Source organism: Coloeus monedula, assembly GCF_965178545.1.
Source record: "Coloeus monedula genome assembly, chromosome: 10".
Classification (NCBI taxonomy): Eukaryota; Metazoa; Chordata; class Aves; order Passeriformes; family Corvidae; genus Coloeus; species Coloeus monedula.
This window is the reverse complement of record NC_138790.1, coordinates 1,059,542-1,079,052: the sequence shown is the minus strand read 5'-3', so window position 1 is coordinate 1,079,052 and position 19,511 is coordinate 1,059,542. Positions and strand designations below refer to the sequence as shown.

At 48.5% G+C, this 19,511-nt stretch overlaps 1 protein-coding gene across 1 annotated transcript; it reads right to left on the bottom strand.

The window, feature by feature from the left end:
* Nucleotides 1-2,080: 2,080 nt before the first annotated feature.
* Nucleotides 2,081-18,799, bottom strand: MSL2 (MSL complex subunit 2). The gene is made up of 2 exons (XM_082288396.1): nt 18,156-18,799; nt 2,081-6,208 (listed from the first exon to the last, which is right to left on the bottom strand). Exons 1-2 carry the CDS (start codon nt 18,295-18,297, stop codon nt 4,611-4,613), a joined length of 1,740 nt encoding a protein of 579 aa, XP_082144522.1. The 5' UTR covers nt 18,298-18,799; the 3' UTR covers nt 2,081-4,610.
* Nucleotides 18,800-19,511: the final 712 nt, after the last annotated feature.

Below are 19,511 nucleotides of genomic sequence, written 5' to 3'. Positions count from 1 at the left end.
TGCCTCGGTGGTGGGGTAGAGTGTTACTGCTCACTTCAGCTGCTGTGCCAAACTCTCCTTCCCTGCAGTGGTGAGTTCACACCACCCAGTTACCCACAAGCAAATGCCTTCCAAAGCCAAAATTCCAGGATTTCTTCTCAAAAATACTGGGATAAAGCAGTCTGACCACTTACCTGCCTCCCATCCGCATCCTCAGCGTGGAGCACTGTTCCTGTGCTGACTTACCCAAACACCCAACTCTCTTTTTTTCAGGCCAGGTTAAAATGAGGAAGCAGTATCTCCTGGATCTTTTGTGGAATGAACAAAAGAAAAGAAAACAAAAAAAGGAAAAGCAGGAATGCCTTTTCTAATTTACTCATATGCAAATGCTCAGGCATAGTCAGAGTATTGCTCTTGTATTGCTTCACCAAGGGGTGCCAAAATCTGTCTATAGAACAGAAACCTTTTGGTGAGTTTCTTTAGGGTAGCAAAAGCACTTCAATTTCTAAACTTAAAGAGTTAAGACCAAAGATATGCCTGTGATGTTCTTGGTAGTACTGGAAACAGCATCACCTCCCTTAGAGGGGATTTCCTCAGCTGTGCCACACACTTGGAATGATCCTTACAAAGGTGCTTGTTTGTATCCTTTCAGTTCTCCAAGTTAGCAATCAAAAGTTCTTTTCCAACTGATTTGTATAGAATTTAAGTAAGAATTATCTGGGGAGGGAGTGCTTCTTGCATGCAGTAAAAAGATGCTTCTATGCTGGGTCACGCCAGAACCTCTGCACCATCCCTGTGCCACGGCTGTGGGATTTGTTCCTTGAAACTCCCGGAGTTTCACTGCGGGAGCAGCTCCCTGCCGTGCCAGAAGTACCTGCCTTGGCAAACAGGCTTTTCGGGTTTATTTCCCTGTAACTCTGCAGGTTCTTCTGCCACCACTGAACGCTGACACTGCCAGGGGCAGCCTCGGGCTGTGCTGAAGGCACCACAGGGAGTCTGCACAGGAGGCAGCTGTTCCCTGCCACTTCTGCTCCTGAGAATGTCTTCTGCTCCCATGCAAGGCAGGAACATCTGCAGGGAGAGGCTGCTGTGCCCCCAGTGCCCCTGGCTCTGCACCGTGGTCACACAAGCCGGGGCGCAAGAGCAGCTCCTGCGAGGTAACACATCCAGGGGTTCATTTGTTGTTTCCCTGTCCCCCCTCCTCTGGGATTTGCTCCCAACCCCTGACGTATCATAGAATCATTAAGGCTGGAAAAGACCCCCAGGATGACCAAGTCCCAGCCTCTGCCAGAGCTCCACCCTGCCCTCTAAACCCATCACCAAGGGCCACGCTGACTCGAGTGTGTGAACACAGCCTAATGTGCCATACCCGGGAAGAGCCTTTCCAGTCCACATGGAAGAGCAGAGGGCTTCTCCTCCTTCTTCAGATCCATGTTCAGACCTGGATGGTCAGAAGCACTGGATTTTGTACCACTACACATGACCATAAACTGCTGCTTTTTCTTTCTGACTCTGCTCTACAAATTACAGGGTTTTAATAAAGTTTGGAAGTTATACCTGCCATCAAGGGGATTGGGAAGAAAGCTGGAGTATCACACACTTCCTCTATGAGGAGAAATCCTCAAGCAGCTCCCTCTGTGTTAATGCTGAGAACAGTTCCCTGGCTCCAGAGCCCTGCAGGAGGAATGCCGGGAATTCTGGGCAGCCCAGCTGTGGCCAGGCCGGAGCTCAAACGATCCTTGAGCTGCACTCCACCAGTGACTCCCCAGCTCCTCGGGATGGGCCGCGGGGACAAGTCCCTGCTGGGCTGTGCTGGACCAGGTTCTCACCCTGCTCTCTGCCCAAGCCAAGGCAGGAAGGCCCCACATCAGGAAGCTGCTGTGGAAGGAATGCTTTCCCAGCTGGAGCTGCTGGAATTCCTGTCAGCACCAAGACGATCCTTTCCATTGCTCAGCTCACGAACAACTAGCCAGGAGGGCAAGGAAACCAAACCAAGCCAACCCTAATTTAAACAATTACCGAATTAGTCATCAACACACTAAGGAGTATTTAGACAGTGAGTTCAACATATGCCACACTGATGCCTTCAGCAGTTGCAAAATAGAATTAGAAAACTAACATTTATTAAATCAATTTGAATTTTAATATACATTTCAAGAATGTGGCAGCATAAAAGGAAATGTTTTTAGAAACAACCTGAATCTACCATTTGCAGTTTTACATTAACCATCAGGGCTCTCCTGTCGACGCTCTGGAACACTCTTGACCTAAGTTCTCCAACTTTTGGTACCACATTGAATGCAGCAATGAGATAGTAAAGATTCCAAATACTCCCACATTTCTGGAGCAAAGGTACTTTGTATTTAATTTAATGAAAGTCCTAAAAATGTACCATCAACAATCTCGGCAAAACTGAACAGCTCTGCAAAAGCATTCCGACACAACCCGTGCTGTGCAGCCACTCCCAGACTCCGGGTCGCTACTTTGCTTACACGCAGTGGACTAATAAACAGATTTACATTAGTAGGTCACGATCAAACCACCAAATTAGAGACTGGTAGGATCCCTCTGGGTCAACACAAAAATCACATACAAGTTTAACTAAATACATTTTAATAGGACATCGTTAAATCTCATGAGGGCTAAAAAACACAGATCTTAGGTACTTGGGTTGGCAAATAAAGACAAGAATACTAAGAAGCATTTTCCACCATTTACTCATTATCAAAAATATTTTTCAACTCTTCTTGCAAAACAAAAACAAAAAAGTACAGACTGGACACGTACATCACATTTTTCTTCCTATGGCTTTAACCCCCCACCCTGCCCACCCCACAAAAAAGACGGGGGGAGAAACAAACCAAAACCAACAAAAAGCTCTGACCACATTCACAGAAAATGACACCATGGTACACTACAAAACAAAAGGAGGTGCCATTTGTGTCCAAAGGGTTTTGCTCATTTCTCAGTGAGGAACCATCATTGTACGTGCTTTGTGCCAAATCAAAGCACACCCAGCGCCAGGCCGGAAAGCGCCGCGGGGGCTCTGCCTGAGGAAAAGGGAAGATGGAAGCAGGAAAGGAACTAAAAAAAATCCACGCGCTATTTACCATGCTGCTGAAACAGGAATGGCCTTTGAAATCAGACAGTCATGTTTGTGTTCGAGTCAGCCCGTGTTCGGGTTGTGCTCTATCATTCCAAGAGGAGAAATTTCTGCTTTCACAAAGCAATCTCAACTTTTTAGGCTCCCAATGAAGCCCTGAAGGCACAACTAAACTCTTGTGCCTGCACACTTATTTAGGGATTGTGCTGAAATCAACCATTTCTGCACAAAGCTGAATTCCTAACAGGAATTCTTTCACTGTAACACTTTTCCAGATAAGCTTGACAACTTTGTGTTATGTTTCTATTTTCGAGCCTTTTGGCCCAGGTTGAAAAGCACTGACCTTCAGAAGCTGCTTTCAACATTTTAGCAAAAAATGAGATAGGTTCAGGGTGGAGTGAGTTATATATAGCTTATTCTGTTTAGCAAACACCCCAAAAATTTGACCTTTGATAGCCCTTGATCCTGTGCCCTGGCTGGGAGGTGCCTGTCAGCGGGGAACTCCCCGCCGTGGGAGGGGTCCCGGGTCTGTTACAAACCTGATCAAACAACCCCCGGTGGTGATAAGCCCTGCACAATCTCCCTGCAGGCCAGGCACTGATCAGCCCCACAGCGGGGAAAATCAGCCAAGGGCTCCCTGTAACCCACAAAACCCCTTCTCTTCCCTAGAAGCAACAGCAGTAGAACAGCAGGAACTCGGGAAAGGGAGACGATGGTGCTAACAGAACTTGAGCCTTCGTAGGGTACCAGAGATACTCTCCCCCAGCCCAGCCCCTCAGTGACTTGTCACACACAGGGGGCTGGCATGGAGGGGCAACTGAGCAGGGGCGTGACCTGTGGAAGTGTCGGGAAGACAAACCCCATGGCTGATGTCATTACCTGGATGGGGTATCTGAGCTGGAGCTCGACCTTCACCTCCACCCGACCCTCCTGAGCCTTGCCTGCAGCCTGAAATGCCTTTTGACCCACCAGCTCTCTCAATATACTCATTAATCTTTTTTTAACTGTATTCTGTTCAGTAGAGCACACAACCAATTCTCACAGTCACCACTACCTACCCTTTCCACAGTGTACCCCCAGCTCAGTGCTGCCTTTCCCACAGGAATGTCAGGTCATTTCCTGCTCATGGTGACTGTAACCCATCAAATAATTATTTTTCTACACCATCATCTAGCACGGTTGAGATGCACTATCTGGATGCTACACTGAAGCTGAAGCTTTGACTGAGCACAAAGCATGAACAAGTACAATGAGGTCAATATATTCCTTGTCAAAGATCTTGTGATAAAATCATTTACATCAGCAATTGATCTCAAACTATGAGGTGCTGTAAGAACTAAAAACAGTTTTAGGGTAACTCCTCCATTATCTGCAACTATTTCCCAGACACTAATACACAGAACATAGCAATGAAAAACACTTGATACAAGTGATCTAAACGCAGGAGCTCCAGCAAGTTAAACAGAACCATAGCTGCCTTAAACCTGTAGCAGTTCCCCTACGGATGGCAGGGAAAAGAAAGAAAGGTTCAACAGTCGTATCTCATGTCTATAGCTTCATCCAAACTTTTCTCATCGTGTGTACTGGCAGCTAAAAACGTCGTTACTGGTGACCCTGTCACATTGATTACACTGGTGCTTGTGCTGGCATTGCGCACAGCAATGCTTGTCACATTAATGCCCAAAGTAAGCCGAGTCTGCTCCAAGGCCTTTTCCGGCACTGCAAAGGCCTCCAGCTTCTTCTCCCCGTTAGCCATGTAGGAGTTTTGGCAGCCACGGCATATGCAGTCAAGGCAGGCTTTGCGGTTAGAGTAGCAGGGGCAGCGTTGGCCACGGCATGTAAGAACACTTGGATTTTGGGTGGCACGACCACATTTACACCCTTTCTTTTCTTGTGGCTTTTTATACACAGTTTTTGTCGGGCTTCCTGGCATAACGTTACTGCTGGGAACTTTCTCCTTTGCCTTGTCTTTTGTTTTCAGCACCCCTGGTTTGGCTTTCGGGTGGGATTTCTTAGGGGCATGTTCTAAGTTCTTTTTCATGCTTTTGTTAGACAGGAGTACAGTTTTACTGATTTTGGGAGTGGTTCCTCCATTAGGTACAGTCGCAATAGGCTGCAAAGACATTTTGTTTTCCTGTTTGACTGTCACGGGAGCCGATGCTCCCAGTGTTGGGCCGCAGATGATGCTGGAGATGGGCAGAGGCTGAACCTTCTCACTGTCGCTTTCGGAGCGAGAGCGCTTCCTGTTCAGCTTCACCACCTTGGGCGTGGCTGCCGTGCAGGAGAGCCCATGAGGAGAAGCATCTGTGGACATGAAAATGTTATGGCTGAGGGGAGGGGGGGAGAGCTGCAGGAAGGGGCCATTGGCCATGTTTGCCTCCAAGCCGGGCTGCAGGTTGGAGTCGCACACCTCGGTGCTGGACACGGTCTCCAGGCTGCGCAGCACCTCCTCGACGCTGAGCAGCAGCGACCCGCCCGGCTTGATGTCCTCGCTGAAGCCGCAGATGTCGATGCCCGCGGGGCACAGGTCGCTGGTGGCCACCGTGTCGCACACGGGCTGCAGGCTGCCGGGGATGTCCTCCGTCTTGATGTAGTCGCCGGTGCTGCACACGTCGATGGCGCTGGCGTGCTCGGGAGAGGGGATGCTCACGCCGAGCTTCTCCACCGCCAGCCCGTTGCAGGGGGGCAGCCCGTTGATGACGGAGCCCCGCAGGTCCAGGCTGGGGGTGCTCTCGGGCAGCGCCGTGAACCCCCCCGGCGCGTCCGTCGCCAGCTCCGAGGTGGAAGGGACGGGGGAATGCGTCAGACACAGAGCCAGGGCCGCATCCGAGGATTTCTCCGTCTCCTCGTGGAGCGGTGCCCCATCCTTGAGCAGAGCCAGCAGGTCTGCAGAGCAATCCACGGCCTGGATGATGTCCCGGGCCAGCGGCGTCTGCGTGATGTACTCGCACAGCTTCTTGTAGCAGTTCACCAGGATGCTCAGCTGCTTGTTCTCCTCGAACTGCTCGTAGTCCTTGCACCAGCTACACGAGGGCTTCATCATCATCTTCTTGCCTTTACATGTTTTGCAGACATAATGCTGACAATTGGAGTTGGTAGGAGCAATAGGGTCTTGTAGCAAATTTCCTATGGGAACAAGAAAGAGGAAGATTACAATGGACTTAAGGCAGGTTTCCGGGCCACTGCGGGATGAATTTTTTGTACTATCAAAACAAATTGCCTCAAAAAGTTCAATTATTCACAAGAAAACATTCCATCCGAACAACTGCCTGTACAAATTCTCACAGCTGCCAACCTGGTTTTAAAACAACATTGGATAAAATAAGAAGAAAACCATCACACCGTGATTTGTTGTGTGCTGCAGCCTTTAGAAACACTCTCAACTACAACCCTACCGATCCCCTTCTCCCCTTCAGCTTTGTCCATGGAAACTTACAGAACACACAATATTTCTATGAATTTACCAAAAGTGCAATAATAAACTCCCATGACGACTTACTGTCGAGATTTTAATGGAATTAGTAAAAACAAATGATAACAAAGCAGAGGGAAAACTCCGAAAGGAATGTAAAAATGGTGAAATATCCACCCCTAAAGGGAAGAAGACACAGCAGACTTTGTGTTATTTTTCATTTAGCATTTTTAGTGAAGCCATCAGAATAAAGGATTTTCTTCAAGACTTTACTGTTTAGAATAAAAAACTAATAAAAATCAGCTACTAAAGGAATCCACACACACCTGACAGCCCAGAAAGTTTCAGACCCCCAGCACTGACAGTCTGGAAGGTTTTGTCTGCAGATTTCTGAAACTGTAAAAACCTGGAAGAATGGCTTTGGTTTTCCTTAAGAACAACTCAAATATTACCTAAGGATAAAATATGAAAGAACAAGAGAAACTAAATTCTGTATAGAAACAATCCAACTAGTTCCTATATCCAGAAAGTGACAGTATTGCTTTGCTATTTCCAGGCAGCTCTAGGCCAGAAAGATATTCCATCTCATAAATTAAATTGCAGAGTATCTATAGTCATCCCCAGCAACAGGGATCCCAGCAGCACATTCTCAGCTTTGATCAGACCTTTCTCCCATAAGGAGCCTCTGCTGGATGAGTTACAGCCATCAGGGAATTCCCAGCCAGATTTTCCAAAGTGAAAACAATCTGCTGCAACAAGTGAATAAAATTAAACAACTTGGGAAGAAGAAGCAAAGTGCATATATCAAATCAGACTGGGATAAAACCCCCAAAATACTGAAGATACTCTCTCTCATTGCTTGCTTCTCTGATCCCTTTTCCCTGCATTCCCTGATCCCTCTTTGGGAAGGGGCTGCTCCAAGCCCCTCCACCTGAGCCACATTTCAGTAGGTGTGGCTTGATGTAAACTGGGTTTTGAGCAACAAATCACAAGAGTCAGTGCTCAGGTTGCCATTACACAGTACTTTTTAATAAATGGAGAGAAATGCAGTTGTTCAGCAAGCTGGCAGGAGGCACAGAATGAGCCCTGCCTGGACAGTGTGACAAGACCCCACCACAAGAAGACAGAAAACACTCATCACATCAAGCCAGGAAGATTGAAAGCCGACAGGTGGAACACGAAGTCACACAGCCCAACCTGCAGAGGGAATTACTGGGTTTTTTTCCCAAGTTCCCTCGAAATGACACGATATAAACAGCAACACAGGCAGAAATGGCCATTGTGGTCCTAAGATGGGACTTGATTTCAGGAGAAAAGTTCCCTGAAGAGAACAAAACCAAAGCTTTAAATCCCACCAGCTCCTCGCGGAAGTCCTGTCCTTCAGCAGAGAGTTCACCAACAATGCTCCAGGCCCCTGGATCTTGAGTCCAACAGGACCAGCAGGAGCTGTGGCCTGGCCAGTGCTGACACTTCAGAGCCGTGGGACTACAGTGTTCCCAAGGCCAAAAGCCACCAGCATTAATTAATTCCCAATTAATTAATGGCACAAAGAAGCTGGGGGCACTCCTCATCCACAGGTAGCCTCTCTTGGCTCCTTAGGACAATACGACTGAGTTGTGATGCTTTACAGAATTCAGATACTTCAGAGATGGCACCAAATAAACAAGATATCACCTTAACTTTTAATTAGATTTTTTAAAAAGGCATCACCAACTGTGCATTTTATTTCTCCCAAAATAAATTTGGCTGAAACTCCTAAATAAGTACAAATGCTAAAAGGGGATACAGAAAAATTTAAATTTCCGGAGGCTTTGAGGGAAAAACCAGACGGACTGACAAGACAAAACACTTCACATGCTCTCACTGACAGGAAGAACAGAGCAAGTTCTACTCCCAGTAAATGCCAGGCAACCTACACTGGAGAGACATTAGGAATGCCTGAGCTGTGGGAATATTTTTGGTTTCAACTCATATCTCGTTGAATATTCATTCTTCAAAGTTTCTCTCTTGTATGGATTCTGTGGCACTATCACTCTCCTCAGCCTTAGTATTGGCAAGTTAAAAAAAAAAAACCAGTCAACCATGAGATGCTAATTCCCATAAAATTGAGATTGTAATACTCAGGGAGGGGCCCTAAGTCAGCAGCACCGTCCCACAAACAGCCCCTGAGCTGCTTTGGAACCTGGAGGTTTTGGAAGGCCAAGATCTCACTTTTGCCTGGTGGCCATCAGTGCTACCTCCTCTAGGAGTTTAAAAATGTATATAGATCTCCAAGATATAAACATGGTGGGCCCTGAAGTTAATATTTTTCCATGCTTGTAATTTAGTATTTCTCTAAGCTACTAAATGTAATTTTTCATTTTATTGTGCAGCTCTTCACCTGCATTAGACCCTTCCACAACTACTCACTGCACACCTTCAGTTTTACAGCCCTGCATAGCCTGCTGTTACTGAACCCTGCCCTGTCTTTTCTCACCCTTACAAAATTGTTTGTAATAATACAAATTATTTGGTTATCAATACACCAAAAGCAAAATCACATTCTTACAAAGACTCCAACACAAGACTTTCCCTCCACATCAGCTCTTAACTATCCTGATTTCAGAAAGATTGACTAAATATGTACATTAATATCAGCACTTACAATTAATGAGGAGCATATACAGAGGGAAAACTTTTAATATATTATTTACCAAAGAGCCCAGCTGATCAGCAAAGGCTGTCCCGGGAGTGAGGTCACTTAAATCACAAGGAATACTTCCTACCCGTGGTCCTTAATGACCATTATTTCACAGCTGCAGGGGCAGGGGAAGCATCTGCAAATTGTGTCTCTGAGACCAAAGGGAGGAGAAGAATTGGGAATCAAAGCAATTGTTAGGTGTCTGTACCCAGCAAATGTGCTCCTAATGGATGAAATTCACTGGGTAGAAAGGCCTGAACAGGTACCTCTGGCCTTCCCACCTATCCTCAGCAAAGGCAGGCAAGGGCTAAAAACAAATATCTAATTTAGGGTCCTTGGAAATTCTACTGGAACATTAATCACTGAAAATTATCTTGGCCTTTCCAACAGCCCAAAGTCTTAAGAATTATGTCATTATTAAATCTTAATTTCATGAAGTAAACCAGAAAAAAATAGGTCACACTTTTTTACAAATACAAATGTATCCCTGGGGTTCATCGGCACCGTCTGTCAGGCAGAAGTCTCTGATCTCGGCTGCACTGGGCTCGCCAGAAGCGCCCGCCCTGCTGCCCGGGTGGCTCGGCCAGTGCCGGGCACTCGCCAGCCCAGCCACGCAGGCACCGTGGCAGCCACGGGACACAGGAGGAGAGGCCAGCAAGGGAGCTCACCCACCAGTCTGTGCCCACCAAAGAGCACAGTGAGCACGAGCTCGTTCTGCAACCACGATGACAGAAACAGAAATGCTGAGCCTCTACCGAGCTCTGAGGAACGGGAAGCTCTACCCATCTGAGGCACACACAGACTTCTACATGCCAAGAACCCCAAAGTCGTATCCACAGCTGGAGCTTTCACAGCTGTGCTGCTACACTGTCAGCCTTTTCATGTCAGGACTGAACATCGTCTGATTGTTTCTACTAAAATAACTAGCAACAGCCAGAAAGCTTCAACAGCTTGCCACATCCAAGCTTCAGAGCTCAGGAGCTCCTGAAGGACAGGAGCTGTTTCTCACCGACTGTGACACCACTGCACAGGGGTTTGTGCTCAGCCACCCCTCTACCTGCATCTCCAGAGCTTCAGCTGCAGCAGCCCGGGAAGGAAAAGCCCTGCTCTCCCCACCACCATCCCTGAACTTGCTCCCTGCCACCCCACACAGCATCTCCTCACCCTAGAAATCATCAGCTAGAGACCACGAAAGAATGAGCAGCTCAACGAGGCTTTAAAGCAAAACAACAGAAAATACCCTCACAAAAGCAGTGCTTCCCGAGTTGGATAAACCCCCTAAATGCACTATTTGCAAAACTATCTGACGACAGACAGGCAGGCATATGATGAGCAGCAAAAAGGTCTGTCAGCCATCTGCAGAGGAATACAACAAATGTGTGGGATCTGTTTTACATGGGTGGGAGATCTGGGTGCTTCCTAGAAAACAAGAAAACTGAACACACTCAGACTCACAGAGGTTAGTGCAAGGGCCAGCTGCCAAGGACACGACAGCAGGGAAAGGTCTCACAGATCCCAAGCCCTAACACCCCTTCCCGCTTGCCAACACCCACCTACACTCGGGGTGGGCTGGACCAGGGTGGATTTGATTGCACCCAAGTCAGGAGCCAGATTCCCCAGACCGACGTCTGTCCTACCCCTGCCCTGGCAGCAGCACCCAGGTAGAAAAATACTGGGCAGCTCCTCCCATTGAAACCGCCGGGTCCCCCGCGGCCCAGGTATCCCACCCACCGCACAGCATTCCCAAAGCCCGTTCCCAGAACGCATCCGCCCAGGCAGCAGCCGCGCTCCCACCTGAGAGCGCTATTTGCCTTTGCACTATCCAAGGGAAAGCTCGGAACCCCGACGTGGGGCTGAGGGCAGTCTGCAACAACACTACAGATGTGTGATCCTTTCTTTCATGGGCTTTGAGACAAGGTTCTCTACACAGAAATTGTTCAGCTCAGCCAAAAAATAGAAATAAAAAAATGTTCCCTGAGACTTCCAGCACAGAACTCTGAGGAACAATGAGCGTTTCGCTGTGAGCTATGTGAAATTATTTCTTCCTGCAAACCCATCCTGGCCTCAGATCACCGCAACCACACCGCCCCAACCACACTCATAAATTCCCCATCGGGTGAAATGGAATCATGGGGGACACAAAAGAAGCCCTAAAAAAAAACCCCAAATCAACTAAAAATACTTATTTCAAAATTTTATCAGAGAAAACATTCTGCTGGCTACTGAATATTTCTGAGCATCCTCCATCAACACACAACTATTGAAAAATTAGCTAAAGACATTATTACCCTCATATAGGGGCAGTCATGACTAATGTATTAATGATTGTATAACTCTTTGAAAAAATAAAAACTGCACTGTTTTTGCCTGAACACCATGGGAATCCAATTTAACCATGATCAGAAGACAGTTAGACTATTTTTCTTCACATTTCGAGAGATACAGTCAACCTCTTTAGCCTAAGTTCAAGGAAAAAAAATTACAACAAATTGCATTTTAAGTGCAGAAGGGACTGCCTTGTTCTCAGAGTCCACCCCCCACATAAGAAACAACAGAACATTTTTACTAAGTCCTGTGTCAAAGTTATATAGTTCTGTTTGAAAGTCTGCGTTTACAAAATCCCTGACAGGAATAATTCTAAATGTACTTTTAACAAACTAGGTGGTAAAGATCAAAAGATGGATAAATTTATCTTTTTCACCATGCAATGTAAAATTTTCACGTAATTTTCCAAAATTTTCCAACAAGATTGCTGTATTTTGAGAAGTTTCAAATAGCAAAGTTAACATTTCTCCTATGGGTATAAAATAGTAACATATTTCTAAGGTGCAGAAACACTCACAAGAGTTAGAACTTGCTTTGGAAGTTACAGATCAAGTTCGTCACATTCCCTGAGCAAACAAAAAAGTAATGAAAACCATTTTTCCGCACCAAACAAAAACGCTCAGAATCCTAAAGTGAAGTGTGCTCCCCAAGGCCCCCGTGTGAGAGGGAGCCAGCCGTGGGCTGGGACTGCGAGGCTCAGGAGACACGGAGTAACAAATTACATCACTGCGGGACTCGGTGGAATTCCCCCAGGAGAGCAGGGAAATCTCCGCTCCCTGCAAAGCGCCGTGCTCAGGAAAGGCTGTGCTGCCATCCCTTTTCAAGTCACTGCCCAGCCCCAGGGAATGTTTAAAGACTCCAACACAATATCCAGGAACGCTCAGTCCGTACTTAGACGACCTGACGTGTAAATCGTGATGCTGCAAAGAAAACAAAGGCAGAGGAACGTGTGGAGTGCTCCGTGCCCACGGACCAGGACAGCTCAGCCATCCCAATAAAGATGCCTCCTGGCAACACATTAACTCCTCTTTAAACACTCGGGAACACAATCGGTTTAATCAATATCCTCAGGCACCACCAAACCCATCCATCACCTCCCAGCTCCTCAAGCAGGAATGCTCCTCTCCAATCCCAGCACAAGACAGCCACTGCAACCCCCTTTGGAAGCCACTGTCAACCAGCTGCCACCGAAGGGACCACAGCTCCTTCTCTTCCTACTCAATTTTCTTCTAAGGCAGAGGAGTATTTTTAGTTTAGAAACCAATTTGAATTCTACTGGCAGAACTTTATGTTATCAAAACTTCTGCAGTACAATGCAGACAACCTTGACAAAGCAGTTCTCCCAGGAGTCACACACAGGGCTTGAAAACAGGAAACAGTGAAGTTGAGTAGGGAGATTTTAAGAGGAAATCACCCAACATGTTCTTGAGTAAAAACTGCTGTACACAGAGACGCGAGACTGGACATTTTATACACAAATCCTCCCCAAACCAAGCACAAACAGTACCTGCAGCAGAAGGTATTTGCTAGGTCCCCATGTCCATGTTCCCTGATGGTTGTTGCAGAGATGCTGATTACTTTTCACATTTCTCACAAATTCAGAAGTGTTTTGGCAACCATTCATTACATTTTTAAAGGGAAAATCACGTACTTTTAAAAACTACCAGTAGTTTTATTTACACTATTTCTCATCATTGAAAACAGGAAAGAAGAAAATGTCAATGGAGAAAATACCTAAAAAACCCCACAGCACCAGACCAATTTTCAAACATAAAAGGCAACTCTGACCTGGCAGCACAGATCATGAATCAGCCTTCACTCTCCTCAGCCTAGGGAGAATGGACAAGGAAGAAGTTCTAAGCTAAACTTTTCCATTACAAAACTTAAATACACTTTTTCGCTCTAAAACTCTGTTATCCAAGCTCAACTCAGCCATGGCTCATATCCCAAATGGAAACTCCAGTATCATCCGTATAATTAAGTTTTATTATAATGGGAATTTGTTTCTTCTCCCTTGTTCCATGTCTGTGACAGGAAACTGAATTTTCCAGGAAGTTTCCATCTGTTTAGGTGTCACTCAAGTATCTCCCCTTCTCGGAGGGAAGTTCAGTCCAACTGTGCAGGCCCAGCTCACAGCATTTCCCAGTGACAGAGTGCAGCCCACAGCCCTGAGCTCTGCCTGGGACCTGGAACCACACCCCAAGAGCAGCCGACCAGGGAAGGGCACTGGGGGACACGGGAACTGCAGAAGCAAAGGAGAATTAGCTCAGAGAGAGGAGAGGAAGAGGAAGAGAAGTCTTCACATGGACAGAATGGCACAGAAGTGGAAAATTTTACACAACTGTACACAACCAACTATGGAGGCATTTCAGATCTAGTGCTAAGTATAACTGATTATAATATGTAATTATATTATACACTCCATTCAACTTTGGCAGTATAAAACTCTCAAACAGGCTCTTGCTTTTACACAAGAGCAGGAGGGAAATAACATCCTTACACTCATCTTTACATAGAAAAACAAAAAGTCTACAGTTTTTATTTTATTTTTTTGGCAATCCATGTCATTGCCCATGCTTGGGAGTTGCTTCCACAATGCTACTGTACCACTGAGCCTTCAACCCCCTGGCTAAAATTATCAAGAGCTGCCTCACAACACCGGATGGGGCTCTGTGAGGTACCAGTCAGTGCTACCATGGGTTTATTTGTTCCTCCCACCCCTAATCTCCCTAAAGCCACATGTTGTCTCACATCCCCTTACTGGGATTACAGGATGTTTAAGACAAGAACTGTATTCTCATCCTGTATTTCCCAGCACCAGCTGGGTTCCTGGCCAAGCATAAAACGCTGTCCTGCAGCCCTGCCAGCTCCAAGCACTCTCAATCAGCAGTAACAACCTTTCACATACCTTAGAAATATCTTTCAGAGATTGCAGGAGGAAGTTTCCTATGGATAAGCTAAGCTGATCAGCTAAACTGACCGGCAGTCGTGTCTCTTACAAGCATTTCAAGTGAATTTCAGAGAAGGCTGTTAATGCTGAAGAGACCCATGATTTGCAGTTACCTGCATGGTATCTGAACCAGAGAAAGGCATGCTAAGATGTTTATCCCAACAGACAGCACCTTTAAAACACAGACGTTTGTTGCATAAATTCTACTATGCTATTTTTAAACTCAATGTGGTATTAATACGCAATTTAATAATAATCACTTTATTCCAGAGGCTGAAACTTGCATTTCACATCCTCAAAACACACAAGGCACAGCCCTTCTGCCTAATGCACACTCGGGAGCAGTTACTTTCAAGTTTTAAAAGCTCTAGAAAATATTGTCTTATACATGCCTGTAAAAGGATGATGTACTACCTACAGCACTGTCCAGGAAACTGTCACATGATCACACTTAAATCCTAGAAACACACACACGGCTGCTCCAGCTGCAGAACTGAACCCTTATCACCCATCATGAGGCAAGAGGGAGACCTTGAATCCACTCAGAGCTGATTCAGCTGACTTATACTGACATACTGTATTTACATTTTGGCTTTCTACTGCTGCAACTCCATGTGTGCCAATCTGAATCTGAAATCAGAGCTTTAATTAGAACTTCATAATTATGTGGGTCCAAAAACTTCTGCCACCCCCTGCTATGTGAGCTGGTGTAAAAGACTATGGGATCACAAGGAAATGAGCTGGCTTATGCCTTGTGCAATGGGAGCCCAGGAATGTTAGCTGATTTATGTAGCTGGCACCCATTTCTCCTAAAAACAATTCCCTAAAATTAAAGGGACAATCTTGACCATGGAATTAATACCTACAGCACAACAAAACATTACAGAATGCACTCAAGAGAGATTACACACTGAGAAAAAGCTGATGACATAAAGAACACTAATTTGTGGAGTAACTTCCCAAGGGAATTCCTAGAAGTCCAACACTTGAGACTTTAACCACTACTGATACTTCCTGCAGCATTTCTCCAACAAAGCAGAGTTTTTAAACCTTTGTGCTCAGCACCTCACAAAGATCTGTGCAAGGAAAGTACCAAACGCTCCAGGTTCCATGGACACGGACCCAGAGCCAGGTATTTGGATCTCACAGTCTAAACAAACAGGGCAGAAAGAAGTGAGCCTATGAAAAGCTTTCAAGTATTAAAACAAAAAGCCCAACCCAAACCCACAGTGCACAGTTAGCTCAGCTGGCAAGAGTGGGGTGCTGAGAACACCAAGGGCTGCAATCCCTCCACGGGCCATTCACTGACTCCATGGGCCTTGTGGGTCCCTTCCAACTCAGAATATTCTGGGATTCTGGCAGAGTTTTGGGTGGTCATAGTGCTCACTGTCATGATCTCTCAATGTAACCTTTACCTAAGTATTTAAACTTTATCTTTTAAAACACCCAAGCTAAAAAGGCTTTGATGGTTGAACAGGGCTTAATGACCTTAAATATGCAGAAGGTGTAAAAGGTGTAACAGCTCTTAGCACTGAGAGAAAAGGAACACAGAAAGTAAATGATAAAAAGATGGACTGGCCTTTACCAGCCTGAACTGCAGATCTGTGACACTGGGAACAGCAGCTCTGTGTGGGCCAGGCCCACTCCCCCATGAGCACCTCAGGCTCAAGACAGATACCTCAGTAATTCTGTTTTACTCCACGGCTTCACAGAGAGTGTGGAATTTACTGAGGCCTCTGGATACTGACACACCACAAACAGGAGTCCAGGAGGCAGAGATAAGACTGGTTAATCAGCTGTAAGCAAAATATTTGAAATAAACAGCAGCTACAGTTATCTGAAAGCCGGCCACAGTAGAAAAACATATATACCAAAGGAATAACCCTAATATTCAAAGAAAATAAAGGGTCAAGAGAGAAAGCAGAACCATTAAGAGGTAGTTCGTGAATAGGAATATCCGTGGAGGCACAAGCAAATAGAAGGAAACAAAACTAAAAACGTGGTTTGCTCTACCAAAGTGAGAGTGACAGAAAAGCTGAGCAAGAAAAGCTGAAGAAGGGGGGAAAAAAAGCTCAGGAATTTGGGCAGGGACAAATTAAAGACAGACAATTTCAACAGCACAAAGCGTAAAACTAAGATTGCAAAAGGCCAAGAAGGGAAAAAGGCAAGGCAAGGAGAACAAAGAACACATTTCAGAAGACTAGGCTTAAAGTGGAGAGGCCAGAGAGCACAGCAATGCAAATATGTTATTAAAAAAAAAAATCAGAACAATATTTGCATGTTTTTTGGCAAAAGCAGTCTGGTGACTGACCAAAAGCAGGAAGAATTTATGGGAAGAAAGCACAGCTGGGGTTGGAATTAACCGGGCCTAGGGTGATAAATAAAAAGCAGAGGTGCATCACTACTGGCATCGGGGCTCCATGAGGAAAAATCCTTAAGACAAATTACTTCAGGAAATGACGATGCAGAGATCCTGGGAACGGGCTCCCTCCTTCCCAGTGCAAACAGATCTCTATTTTCAAAGACTTTAAGTGGGAGGAGCCAATAGCGAGAGGATAGGAAGCATCTAACGCTACTTTAGCCGCCTCGACGGTTAAATCCTGATCCTGTAAATAAATAAAATATTTAACTTTCTAAACCCCAGTGATTCAATTTAAATTTAGGGTAACACACGCACGGGTATCGACAAACACAGTGGGGATAATCCCACTCTGTCAGGAAAATACAAACACAAACAGGGCAGGACTTAAAACTACCAGAGGGAAAAAATGAGAATTAAAAAAATTTACCACCCAAGCGGTCTAACAGCTCAGAGCCCCCTCCCGACACTGATCAAGGCTTCAAGGGGAAGTTCAAGGAAACCTAACAGTTTATTCCAGAGCTTCCTCCCAGGAACGGACCCATGCCCCCACTCCATAAACACAACAGAATGCAATTCCTTCCCAGTATTCCCCAGACTGTAACACCGAAACTCCGGATACTGCCTTTGCCCACAGCACACAGAACGCTCTTTTTTGGGAGCGGGGAGAGCCCAGCAGACTTTCAGCCTGTTTGCTTTTTATGGTTATTATTGTTACAGAACAATTATCTACTAGGCACAAAAAACCCCAATTCTTGTTTCTGTCAGCTCAAAATTGCTGGCTTTCTATCGGAATTACTTACTGTTTACATTTCAAGAAGGGGGGAAAAAAAATTACGAAGTTCCTCTTCCCCTGCCTCTATGGTCTGCATATTGGTTTGGGTATCTTTTACCACACTCGCTCTTAGTCATCGCTTTTTTAAAGCGATTAACTCCACGACACCAGGGTATTTCAAGGACCACTAAAAACTGCCGTACCCTTATCGAAGCAGTGACCACAATAAAGCGCTGCATTTTGAGGCAAACACTCTCTCCGTGCCACCGCCGCCTTCGCGGCGTGCGCGGCTGTTGAGACACAGCCCCTGCCGCCTCCCTGCCCTTGTGACCGGCCCTGCCCGCGGCTGCCCCGCGCCGGGGGCGGGTTTAGCCCGGGCTGTTCCCACTCCGCCGCTCCGAGCGCCGAGCCGCCCCCCCGGCGGCCGCGGCTCCGGGCCCGGCAAACTTTCCTGGGAGCTGCCCCGGACCGGGCCGGCCGAGGCGAGGCCGAGCCAGCCCCGGTGCCGGGCCCAGGGCCGTGCGGGAGCCCCGGGGAGGCTCATTGTGCAGGAACAAAAGAAAGATCCTCACCGCACACGCAGCAGGAGAGGGACTGCCTGAAGTAGGGCAGGAGCTTGTTAATCTCGGAAAAGGACTGGGGGTCCGCCGGGTCGTAGTTGAGCACCAGGCGGCTCGCGGACACGTAGAGAGCAGTGGCATTCACCGGGTTCATCGCCGCCGCTCGCTCGCCGCCGGCTGCGCGGTGCGAAGAAGGTCTGCGCGGGCCGCGGGGGCAGGTGGCCCCGGGGCGGGGGCCGGCCGGGTGTCACCTTGGTCCGGGGCCACCTGGAGCCGCGCGGCAGCGGCGGCGGCAGCGCGGAGGCCGCGGCGGCCCTGCCAGAGGGGGCCGCGCCGGCTCCTCCTCCGCCTCCCGCGGGGGGAGGCCTCGCTCCGAGCGGCGGCTCGGCCCGTGCGGTGGCGGCGGCGCTACTGCAGGTCCCTGCGGGCCATGCCCGCCCCGCCGCGGGGCCCCCTGCTGCTGTCGGCGCACTCCCTCAGCGGCGGCCAGGCATGGCGGCGGCCGCAGGCAGGATCCGCGAACGGGCGCGGGGCGGCGGCGGGGGCCGCGCTGCCCGATGCGGCGGGAGGGCGGCGGAGGCACCCGGGGCTCACCGCGGCCGCATCACCGCGGCGGCGGCGCCGCCTCCTGCGCGGGGCCGGTGGGCGCGCGGGCAGGGCCGGGCGGGCCGCGCGCTCCGCGGTGGCGCCGTTAGATCCGGCCGTCACTGCGGGGCCATCGCCGCCGCCCGCGCCGCGCATGCGCGCCCGCAGCGGGGCGGGGGGCCGCCGGCGCCCTCTAGCGGCGCCCGACCTGGCAGCGGCGGCCGCGCGCAGGTGGGCGGGAGGGGCGCGCGCCGCCTCAGGGGCCCCCGCGGGCTCCTGGCGGGCAGCGCCTCGCACTCCGCCCCGGCCGCCGCCTCGCACGGCGCCCCGCGCAGCATCGCCTCAGCGCCGCCCCGCGCACCCCCGCCCCGCCGGGCCTCGGCTTTGCCCCCTCACGGCGGCCGGTGGCGACGCCGCGTCCCGCCCCTGTCATGGCGAGCGCCTCCGCTCGGACTGAGGAATCGGCCCCGCCTCTGCCCTCAGGCCGTGCTGGGACCTGCGGCCAGGCCTGTCAATACCTCGGGCTGCTGGCTGACACACCGGCCCCCTCCGCGGTCACGGAGCGAGTCCGGGGAGCTGCGGGGCCCGGCCGCTCTTGAGAGAAGTGGCGCGGGAGCTGCGGAGCGCACAAACCCCTCAGGACACCGCCAGCCTCCCACATACGGATCTGTGGACAGAAGCGTGTCACAGGTGTTCCTGCTGGGGACCCCACGTATAGCACAGTAGTGGATGTGCAGGCTGAGGGCAGGTATGACCAAGATATAGGCACAGGCGGGACTTCCA

Coding starts and splice junctions, on each gene's coding strand:
- MSL2 (XM_082288396.1), bottom strand. CDS start 18,297: ATGAACCCGGTGAATGCCACTGCTCTCTACGTGTCCGCGAGCCGCCTG. Junction 6,209..18,155: donor CCTCTCCTGCTGCGTGTGCG/GTGAGGATCTTT, acceptor TTGTTCCCATAG/GAAATTTGCTACAAGACCCT.